The sequence below is a fragment of the Dromiciops gliroides genome, chromosome 3, assembly GCF_019393635.1.
Source record: "Dromiciops gliroides isolate mDroGli1 chromosome 3, mDroGli1.pri, whole genome shotgun sequence".
Taxonomy (NCBI): domain Eukaryota; kingdom Metazoa; phylum Chordata; class Mammalia; order Microbiotheria; family Microbiotheriidae; genus Dromiciops; species Dromiciops gliroides.
Genome location: NC_057863.1, coordinates 579,100,897 through 579,112,923, shown reverse-complemented (window position 1 = coordinate 579,112,923; position 12,027 = coordinate 579,100,897). Strand labels below are relative to the sequence as shown.

The window sequence follows — 12,027 nt, the reverse complement described above, 5'->3', positions numbered from 1 at the left end:
CCCCACAGCTCCTCTCCTTACCTTTCCTCATCTTGCTCTAAGCACTGTAAAGGAATAAAAAAATAAGCATTGACTCTGAGGAAAGGGTGTCAATTGACTGCCCTGCTGTCCCACTCCCTAAAGTCCCAAAACCACAGTTCCTTTCCTAAGCCATCACTCCTCTCTTCCTGTTGTCTCTCCTGTTGGAATGTAAGCTCCCTGAGGGAAGGGCCACTCTCACTTTTATATTTGTACATCTACTGCTTGGCATGTAGTATGTACTTAATAAATGGTTTTCTTTTACTTCTAGCTTTTCAATGAGCTAATTAGGTGCTTCCCTGTTACTTATTTATTCATTTATTCTCTGTGCTGCAATTTCTTCCTCTGTAAAAATGATGGACTTTGAAAAAGAGCCTTGGAATTTTAATTCTTTGATCCTTTTGTGGAGATGATTTCATAAGTACTCAACTGTCACCTGCAGTGTATATCCTTTCTCTTGGTTCAAGGTTGAGTTTTGAATGACAGGATACTTTCCCATAATAATTTCCTTTGATGAACCCAGATACTTCAGAAGATTTAGGGCATTCCAGTCTCCCTTGCTTTTAAGATCTTCAGTGAATTTTTGTACATCTTTATCCCTTTGGCCAATTCTGCTTTTTAAGGAGTTCTCTTTAGTGGATTTTTGTGCCTCTTTTGCCATTTGGCCAATTCTATATTTTTTCTTCAGTATTTTGTGTGTGTGTGTGTGTGTGTGTGTGTGTGTGTGTGTGTGTGTGTGTCCTTTATCAGGCTGTTTTTTTTTTGTATCACCCTCATTTCATTTCGCAATTTCTCTCTCTCTCTCTCTCTCTCTCTCTCTCTCTCTCTCTCTCTCTCTCTTATTTGATTTTTCAAATCTTTTTTTGAGATCTAGAAACTGTTGCTGGGTAGCTCTACTATGCACCTTTTACTTTGAGGTTTGATGTAGCTCTTTGGATTTTGTTGTCTAAGTTTGTGTTTTTGTTTTCATTGTCACCATAGTAACTTACCATAGGTTATTTGTTGTTATTGTTTGCTCGTTGTTTCCAATTTATTTCTTGACTTTTAACTTTATATTAAAGTTTGGCTCTGCTCCCAGGGTGAGGGGGCAGTATGTCAAGTTTCATGTTTTTCATGCTGCTTTATTTAGAGAAAGTTCTAGTGGTTTGTAAGTTTTCCTTGCTTCCAAAGTAGTATGATCTAAGGAGAGGTATAGTCTCTCTGGTGTCCTGGCTTGTACTCAGTATTTTATTATTTTCCAGTTACATGTAAAGATATCTTTCAACATTTATTTTCATGGGATTTTTAGTTCCAAAGTTTTCTCCCACCCTCCCTTCCCTCCCCCCTCCCCAAGAAGGAAAACAATATGATATTGGTTATATATGTACAATCACATTAAACATAGGTCTGCATTAGTCATATTGTGAAAGAAGAATCAGAGCACAAGGGAAAAACCTCAAAAAAGAAGGAAAAAAAATAGCCAAAAAGTAGAAACAGTATGGTTCAATCTGTCCTCAGAATCCAAAATTCTTTTTTTCTGGATGTGGAGAACATTTTCTATCATGAGTTCTTTGAAATTGTTTTGGATCAATGCACTGCTGAGAAGAGCCAAGTCTATCACTGTTGATCATCACACAATATTGCTGTTACTGTGGTGTACTCATTTCTGTGAGCATACATAAGCACTCTTTTCTGTCCTCAAACCGAATAAGGTTCCCAGTATCCCGAAGCTGCATGCTCTAGTGAGCTCGTATTCTTTCATGGACTGGCACTGGGACCCAGAACTGAGTGTGGGTAATCAACAGAGTCTTATACCCAGTACTTGCATGGGTTCCCCTGTAATCTCTTTCTTACTAGTTGTCCTACTTATCAACTGTGGGCTGAGACTTCTGAAGCTGCTACTGCTGCTTATTGAAGGCACCCCTAAAGCCTGCATGGGATTATGCTCCACTTAGACCCCAGTGAGACAGATCTTTCCTGCCAAGATTTCAAGTTGTCTTGGGCTGTGAAATTGTTTCACCCTATCCTTTTGTTGGTGGTGCTACTCCAGAATTTGTTTTGAGGCATTATTTTAAAATTGTAGTGGAATTTGGGAGAATCCCTGCCTATATTTTACCATTGTGGCTTACAAAATAGACTTAGCTCTTAGCAATAAAATGATCCATGATTATTCCAAAAGATTTATGCATTTCTCTAATCAGTAGTGATTGAAGACAATTTTTCATATGGCTGTAGATAGCTTTAGTTTCTTTATCTGAAAATTGCCTGTTCAGATCCTTTGACCATTTCTCAATTGGGGAATGACTTGTATTCTCATATATTTGATTCAATTTTCTATATATTTTAGAAATGAGGCCTTTATTAGAAATGGTGGCTGTAAAAACTGTTCCCCAACGTTCTGCCTTCCTTCTAATCTTGCTTGCATTGGTTTTGTTTGTGCAAAACCTTTTTAACTTAACATAATAAAAATGATCCATTTTGCACTTCATAATGTTCTCTATCTCATCTTTGGTCATATATTCTTCCTCTTTCCTTAGATCTGACAAGTAAACCATTCCTTCCTTTTCTAATTTACTGATGGTATCACCTTTTTATGTATAGGTCATGTACTCATTTTGACTTTACTTTGGTATACAGTATAAGATATATGCCTAGTTTCTGCCATACTATTTTCTAGCTTTCCCAGAAGTTTTTGTCAAATAGTGAGTTCTTGTGCCAGAGGCTAGAGTCTTTTGAGTTTATCAAACAAGAGTTTGCTATATTCATTTACTTCTGTGTTTTGTGTGCCTAATATATTTCACTGATCCATCACTCTATTTCTTAGCCAGTACCAGATAGTTTTGATGATTGTTGCTTTATAATATTGTTTTAGATCTGTTATAGGTAGGCCACCTTATTTTGCATGTTTTCCCATTGATTCTCTTGATATTCTTGACCTTTTGTTCTTCCAGATGAATTTTGTTGTTATTTTTCCTAGCTCAATGAAATAAATTTTTGATAGTTTGATTGATCTGACACTGAATAAGTAAATTAATCTGGGTAGAATTGTCACTTTTATTATATTATCATGGCCTACCCATGAGCATTTAATATTTTTCCATTTGTTTAGATCTTATTTTATTTGTGTGAAAAAGTGTTTTATAATTGTGTTCATAGAGTTCCTAGATTTGTCTTGTCAAGTAGACTCCCAATTGTTTTTTATATTGTCTATATTTATTTTAAGTGGAATCTCTCTTTCTATCTCTTGCTGCTGGGCTTTGTTGGTCATATATAGAAATGTTGATGATTTATGTGGGTTTATTTTATATCCTGCAACTTCATTAATGTTGTTAATTTTTTCAAGTAATTTTTTAGTTGATTCTTTGGAATTCTCTAAGTATAACATCATATCATCTGAAAGGAGTTTTGTTGTCCTCCTTGCCTACTTTAATTCCTTCAATTTCTTTTTCATTTCTTATTGCTAAGGCTAACACTTCTAGTACCATATTGAATAATGTTGGTGATAATGGGCATCCTTGTTTCATCCCTGATCTTATTGGGAAAGTTTCTAATTCATTCCCATTGCATATAATGCTTGCTTAAGGGTTTAGATAGATAATGTTTGTCATCTCAAGGAAAGCTCCATTTTTTCCTATGCTTTCTAGTGTTTTTAATAGGAATGGGTGCTGTATTTTGTCAAAAACCTACATCTACATCTATTGAGATAATTATATGGTTTTAGTTAGTTCTGTTATTGATATAGTTGATTATGTTGATAGTTTTCCTAATATTGAACCAGCCCTACATTCCTGGTATAAATTCCACATGGTCATAGTGTATTATCCTGGTGATAAATTACTGTAATCTCTTTGATAATACTCTATTTAGAATTTTTGCGTCAATATTCATTAGGGAAATTGGTCTATAATTTTCTTTCTCTGTTTTGGTGAGAAGGGACAGGGGGAAGGGAGAAGAAAAGTATAAACAAGGAGAAAAGTAGGATCCAGGAAATACAGTTAATAATCATAACTGTGAATGTAAATGGGATGAACTTTTCCATAAAACAGTATCACATTTGTCTCATATAAAGAATTTGGTAGGATTCCTTCTTCACCTATTTTTTCCAAATACTTTGTATCATAAAGAGATACAGTTGTCAAGAGTTATGAGTATCTTCTTCCTGTTTAGGAATGTAAACATTTTAACTTTATTGAATAACATATTTTCCCCCTGCTTAACCTTGTTATGCTTTTCTTGAGTCTTGTATTTATATATTGAATTTTACATCCCCTTCTGGGCTTTTCATTAGGGATGTTTTAAAGACTCCTATTTTGTTGAATGTCCATCATTTCCTCTGAAAAAAAAATATGCTTTTTTTTGCTAGGTAGTACATTCTTGGTTTTAATCCAAGTTCCTCTGCCATCCAGAATATCATATTTCAAGCCCTCCAATCCTTTAACGTTGAGGCTGCCTTGTCCTGTGTAATCCTGATTGTTACTCCTTGTTATTCAAATTGTTTCTTTCTGGCTGCTTGCAGTATTTTCTCCTTTAATTGATAATTTTGGAATTTGGCTATGATAGTCTTTGGAGTTTTCCTTTGGGGATTTCTTTCAGGAGGTGATTGATGGATTCTTTCAATGACTACTTTTTCCTCTGGTTCTAAAACATTGAGGCAGTTCTTGATAATTTCATGAAATATGCTGTCCAGACTCTTTTTTTGATCATGGTCCTCAGATAGTCAAATTATTCTTAAGTTTTCCGTCCTCAATGTATTTTCCAGGTCTCTCGTTTTTCTGAAGAGGTATTTTGAATTTTCTTCTACTTTTATATTCTTTAGATTCTGCTTTACTTCTTCCTGTTCTCTCATTGAGTCATTAGTTTCCATCTGCCCAATTCTGATTCTTAAAGATTTTTTCCCCCTGGTCAGCTTTTGCACCTACTTTTCCATTTGTCCATTTGTATTTTTAAGGCATTATTTTCTTTTTACAAGGTATTAATTCTCTCTTGCATAACTCTCATTTCTTTTCCCAATTTTTCTTCTACCTCTCTAATTTAGTTTACAAAATCCTTTTTGAACTCTTCCAAGAGGGCTTTTTGAGACCAATTCTCCCTCCCCTTTAAGGCTTTGCATGTAGGCATTTTGACATTGTTGACCTCCTCTGAGTTTGTTTTAGTCCTCCCTGCCGCAATAGAAATTTTCTATGGTGATCATTTCTGTTTCTTATTCATATTTTTGCTTATTTCTTGCTTTTTAAAATTGACCTCTAGTCTTGAAGTAAGAATGCTCTGTTGCAAACTTCTTTTGCTGGGGGCCAGGGTACTAGTCACTGCCTTTCTTCTCTGAGGCCTCAGAAGCTTACAGCTTCTTTACTGAACCAGGGTACCCTAGCCTAGTTGCACCTGTTGGGTAGCAGATACCCCAGTTTGAAGATTGTCTCTTGTGTTGAAGATGGGGGCCTCACAACTGTCCTGCTGTGCCACTAGGTTGCTATGCTAGGCCTGAGAGTCCTCAGCTGCTGATCTGTGCTATGGCTAAGAGCTTCTGTGGCTTGTCCAGACACCCTCTGCACTGAGCTGTTCTCCCCTTTTACCTAGGTGAGGCAGACCTTTCCTGAAGACCTTCCAGGTTGTCTTAAGCTGGAAGATTATTTTACTCTACCTTTTTCTAGATTCTGAAGCTCCAGAATTCATTTAGAGGCTAATTTAATCTTGTTTCAGAGGGAAATTTGGGAGAGCTCAGGCAACTTCCTGGCTTCTCTCTGCCATCTTGTCTCTGCCTCCATTCCTACTACTATTGAGGACACCAGCATTCTTTCAATATGTTGAAGGTCACATACTTGGTGCCATCCTTACCTCCCAATGTATGCAGGATGTTGTAAGTTCTGGAAGTTTCTGCCTCCACAACATTTTCACTTCCTACCTCTCCCCTCCACTTAGGTAGTCCCCACCCTTGTTTTCTCCTTATCATCTCTCCCCTGGAATAACTACCATAGCCTTTCACTGGTATCCTTGCATCAAATCTCTCCCCCTCCAATCCATCCTTCACTCATCTGCCATGGTACAAAGTGTTTTGTTTTGTTTTTCCTGAAGGGTAGGTCCTATGTTACTCCCTACTCAAGAAACTTTAATGACTCCCTTGTGATTGTAGGGTCAAATATAATTGCCTAGCCCCAATCTCCCATTCCATCCTAATCACATTGTTTTATTTCATATGTTGTATGGTCCTGTCAAACTGGTCTTACTCTTCCTCATATCCCCCCTACCTCTGTGTCTTTGTACTGGCTATACCTCCTGCCTAGAATTCCAGACTTAATTCCAGATTCAATTCTTCTTTCTGCAAGAGGCCAGGTCTGGTTCTCCTTCATATCTCATCTACTTCTGGTTCCCCTCAAGATGCCTCCATTGGCCTTTTCTATGTCTGATATGGGCAGCTATTGTCATGTTGTTTCTCCCATCCCAATGTGAGCTACTTGAGGCCATCTTTTGGTTTATCTTTTTACCCCCAAAGCTTACAATAATGCCTGGAACATGATAATAATAAGAATTGCTAACATTCCTGTTACACCTACTGTGTGCCAGGAGCTGTGCTAAGTGCTTTTAATTATGATCCTTACAACAACTCTAGTAATAATAACACTATAGGGGGCAACTAGGTGATGCACTGGATAAAGCACTGGCCCTGGATTCAGGAGGACCTGAGTTCAAATCCAGCCTCAGACACTTGACATTTACTAGCTGTGTGGCCCTGGGCAAGTCATTTAACCCCCATTGCCCCACGAAAATAAAAAAAAATAATAAGGTAAGTAGGTGGCAGGTGAGTAAGTAGAGCATAGGACTTGGAGGAAGGAGACCTTAGTTCTGATCAATCCAACATCAGATATTTACTGGTTGTGTGAAATGGGCAAGCCACTTAACTGCATTTTTTGTCTGTCTCAGTTTACTTATTAGTAAAACTGGGTTAGAAATTGTACCCATCTCCCAGGGTTGAAGATAAAAAACAGTAATTTTCATCAAGTCCTTTGCAGACATTCAAATGCTATGGACCTGATAGTTATTACTGTTCCTATATTATCGATGAGGAAACTGAATCTGAGAGAGTTTAAGTGATTTTCACAGTGTCCTATAGGTAGTAAATGTCTGGCAAGATTAGAGCTCCTGTGTATATAGCTCCAAGTAGGCCCATCTGCTCTCCCACCTCACTGCCTTAAGTCTTTAATGAATGTTTGATGATTGACTAGGTGACCTACATGTCTTCTTAACTCTAGATCTCCACCCCCAATACCTCCCCTTTCCCACTCAGGCTGGGCTCTATGCTCATGTTATCTATATCTCTCTTGAAATATCTTTCTACTTCCTTCTGAGTAAAGCTCAGAATTGTTCTCCTGGCATTCAAAGCCCTCTATGGTCTGGTGCCATACTGCCTTTCCTATATTGTATTTGCCTCCCCTCCTGGTACTCTGGGCTCTGGGTAGACTGGACAATTCAACATCTCCTAAAGACACTAACTCTTCTCAGCAAACGTGCCTTTGCTCATGAGGTCACTAGGTGGCACAGTCCATACAGTCAGGAAGACCTGAGTTTGAACCTGATCTCAGACACTAGCTGAGTGATGCTGGGCAAGCAATCTAATCTTTCTCTGCCTCAGTTTCCTCAGCTGTAAGATAGGGATAAATGAGTACCTAACTCCCTATATCTCCCCTGACTTTTGTAGCTCAATTCTTCCAAAAGGCCTTCTACAATAGGTGCCTCCCCTTCCCCTCCTCCTCCTTTCTTATTAACCCCTTACATTCTGGCCTCATCATTCCACTGAGGCTGCTCTCTCCAGAGTTGCTGATGATCACTTAGCTGCCAAATGTAGAGGCCTTTTCTCAATCCTCCTTTTTCTTGTTCTCTCTGAAGTCTCTAACACTGTTGATCCCTTTCCTATATGATACTCTCTTCCCTCTAGGTATTCAGTATGAGAAATTCTTATTTATAACCAATATCCTGTGGAGATTTAGAGCTCCCCGTTCTTCTAAAGCCCTACTTCCAGAGGTCCAGTTTATCCTTGATAATAAGATTGCATTGAATTTCTTCATCTTTGTCAGACTCATGCCAAGTTTGCAAGGAATTTAAGGTGGGGAAGCTCATTGTGTTCTACTCAAATTTAGGTGGAGAGGGCTCTATTTGTCTAGATAACAGGGGGGGATCACTTAGCCCACCCACTGAAAAGGGTAAACATTCTTTGAATTGATAGCCCAAAGCTGGGGGAAGTCTGATATAAACATTCATCTTAATATAGCCTACCTCCAATTACATTAACCAATTAGATTTGATTGCTGCCTGATGAACCATCTGCTGTTTCATGAGTATATATAAGCCTTGAACCCTGCTACCATGATTGTCTTTGGTCTGAGAGAGATGGACAAATGATTATGCTTTTATTAATAACCTGCCTGCCTTATTTTAAAAGTGATTAAATTACCCAGAAACTAAGTCTCTCTAATATTCAATTGTCTCATCAGGGTCTCTCTCTCCTGGTATTCCTCCTACCTATCTGACTGCTCCTTCTTTGTCTCCCTTTTTAGATCCTCAATCAGATCCTCCCCTCAAATTATAGGTGTCTCTCAGAGTTCTGTACCCAGGGCTCTTCTCTTCTTCCTCTATATGATTTCACTTTGGTTATTTTATCAGCTTCCATGGATTTAATTATTGTCTCTATGCTGATAATTCTCAAGCCTACCTTTCTTGCCCCAGTATGTCTACTGCTCTCCAATGTTAGATGTCTAACTGCCTTTCAGACATCTGGGGATTTCCAGTAGACATCTTAATCTCAATATGGCCCAAACAGAACTCATTATATTTCCCCCCAGACCCTCCCCACATCCTCCCTTCAATATAACTGGAGAGGGCAATACCATCCTCCCATTTTTTTTGAGGCAAACCTCAAGATGAGGAGACTGACACAACTTAGAAGTCATCCGGAAATCCTCACTATCTCTGCCCCCCCCCCTGCCAATTTCCAATCTGTTGCCAAGACCTGTGGATCTCACCTTTGGAACATCCCCCGACACTGCCACCATTCTAGTGCAGTCCCTCATCACCTCATGCCTAATTGTCTGCTGGTAGGTCTGCCTGCTTCAAGTATCTCCCAAATCAAATCCACCCTCCATCCAGACTCTAAAGTGATTTCCCTAAAGTCCAAGTTTGACCATAATACTCTACTCTAGTGGCTCCCTATCGCCTCAGAAAGCAAATTCAAAATTCTGTTTGGCATTAAAAGTCTTCAGAACCCAGACCCCTCCTACAATCCCAGTCTTTTTATGTCTTACTCATCAACACGTACTTTTCAATCCACTGACAAAAGCTTCCTGGCTAATCCACAAACAAGATACCCCATCTCTCAGCTCTGGGCATTCTCATTGGCTGTCTCCCCTGCCTGGAATGCCCTCCTTTCTCTGACTATTGACAAAGCTCCTTGAGGTCAGGGTCCTGGTTTACTATAAACATTGTACCTCTCTCAGCACTAAGTGTGGGGCCATAAAAACAGTAGATGGTTAACAAATAATAATGGCAACCACAATAATAACAGATCCCATGTGTATCGTGCTTTTTAGGGTATTTAGCTGGTGCAGTGGATAGAGCACTGGGTCTGGAGTCAGGAAGACCTGACTGACCTTAGACACTTACTAGTTTTGTGACACTGGGCAAGTCACTTCAGCCTGTTTGTCTCAGTTTCCTCATCTATAAAATGAGGCAGAGAAGAAAATGGCAAACCTCTCTGGTGCCTTTAGAGGAAGGAGAATGGTTATCCCAGTTCTCTAAGGTCCAGGTCAGATAACAGGTCCCTCCAACCTGTCAGCAGGAAAACCCCAGGCCTGAATGATCTCCCTGTGGGGAGAGCTTGATGTGATTTAGAAGTTCAGTCTCACTTGGCCTTCCATCCAACAAGGGCATCCATTTTTCTTTGTCTTTGCTCTTTCTTTTTTTTTAAGAGAGAGAGGATGAGAAAGGGCCTGAAAAGTGAGGGCAAAAGAGGCACTAATATTTTGTCATCGTTGTTAAATGTTTCTTGTTTTATACGTTGGATTTGGAGATGATTGTGATTTTCATCTGAACTTGTGGGATTGTTTATGGTATTGTAGCTTTGACAGCTCTAAGGTTCCCTCTGTAGGCACTGGGAAAGGATGTGAATCAAAGTAGCTTCTGGCTCCCTAGAGACTGCAGAGGATTGTTCTAAACTGGGGATAGGAACTGGGTTCAAGATCACCCCTGCCTATTGGATAAGGATGCAAATATTTGAAATGGAAGGGGCAGCACCAAGGGAGTTTTACTTTGTGCCTGCCCAGCTGACCTAACATGGAGGAACCCATGTGGGAGATGCTAGGAACCTGAGACTTTTCCTTTTCCTTTTCCCATTTGAGTGGGAAAAATCTATTTCTATTGGCTGCTTAACTGGAAGAGGTTATCACTTGAAAACTACCAGACTGGTATTCTCTTCTTCTTTTTCTGTCATTCTCTCTGCTACTCTCTATCTCTGTGCCTCTGTGACTGTGTGTCTATATCTTTGTCTCTGCCTCCCTGTCTCGCTCTGTCTCTCTGTCTACATCTCCATCTCTGTTTCTCCATTTCTCTTTTTCTGTCTCTGTCTCTCCACTTTCTCCTCACTCTGCTTCCCCCCAGTCTTTATTTCATTTCAGCTGTGACCAGGAGGTCCTGTTCACTAACAGCACAGGTACTACAAACTGAACTGGGTAAGAAATGTCTTTTTCCTTCTCCAATCTAGACCCTGTGGCCCTCCAGCAACAGGATTAGGGAATGGGTGGGATCTATTTGTTGGTCCTTTTCACTTCTAGAATAGGTAATGGATTCCCCATCATGCCCAGATGGAAATCAAGGTGACCTTGGAAGGAGGCATCAAGCCCAAATGTTGCTGCCAGAAAAGGAAAGCCCTGAGAAGTCAGGGTGGCTGGAACTTCGGTCCAAGGAGGGCTTTGGACTTGGAATTTGATGAGACTGGAAGAATGAGGGATGGAGCAAGTTTAGGTTTATAGCTTAGCCCAGTTCCCATATTGTACAGAGATTGAGATGGCCTGTATGGGGAAGATAAAATGTCCTCAGGTGTCAGGGAAAGTGTCATTTGCACATTTGTTCTATGACACTGTAGGATGATATATTACTCTCTAAAAACTAATCTGACTATTAAGTTGTTACATGGAATAAAGGTACAGAAGAGCCTGTAAAACTGGGGGAACATCACTGGTCAGGGTTTGAGCCAATTATAGAGAGTCTGGACACCCTTCAAGCCTTCTTAAAGGACCAGAAGACCCTGAGAGGCTGAAATATGACAGATCTGGCCCTCAGTCAGTGGGGGCCTGGGTAGTCCCTGGGATAGAAAGACTAACGCACGAGGTAGTTGGGAGACTCTATTGAGACAATGAATGGAAAATACTTTTCATACTCTAAAGCTCTGTACTAATGCCAATAGTGTGAATGTCCCTTCTAACTCTAGAGGGAACCCATGACCCAGGTGGGACCTACCTGCTACCAGGAGGTCAAAGTTGGCCTCACTGTACAAGGGGCCTGCCTGGAAATAGCACGTGTACTGGCCAGCATCAGAGAGCTGGACCTGGTGGATTCTCAGGGTCACCTTCCCTTCAGCCATGTCCTGTCTCAGCAGTGTTGTCCTCCCTTGGAATGTAGGGGCCTGGACTTCCTCCACCTCCTGCCCCATGCGGTACAGGTGCACAACCAGTGGGCCTCTGACCCACTTCACAGTCATTCCTTGAGCATCCATTTTAGGGGAGAGATGACAGGAGAATGGGACATCTTTCCCCACCCAGGCCAGAGTGGGTTGGGCCTGAGGGCCACATACTGTGAATGTTCCTGTGTGGAGAACCAGGGACAAAACAGAAGAGAATCAGAGAACACTGGGTGGTGGAGTGAACAGGGCTGGTCTGGGCTGATGTTGGACCTGCCCTTATTCTGTTGCTATGCAACTGAACCAGAGAGCTATGGGAGACCTCCATGTGACAGAGCAGTGCAGCTCAGTGTGGGGAGGAGGAATGTGAT

General features: G+C 40.4%; 1 protein-coding gene across 1 annotated transcript in view; it reads right to left on the bottom strand.

Annotated features, from left to right (window-relative positions):
- Window positions 1-12,027, bottom strand: part of LOC122750750 (butyrophilin-like protein 3) — a 36,904-nt gene that overhangs the window by 12,948 nt on the left and 11,929 nt on the right. Inside the window, exon 3 of the mRNA XM_043997560.1 lies at window positions 11,497-11,841. Coding sequence (XP_043853495.1) covers window positions 11,497-11,841 — 345 coding nt within the window. The remainder of the gene's footprint in view (window positions 1-11,496; window positions 11,842-12,027) is intronic.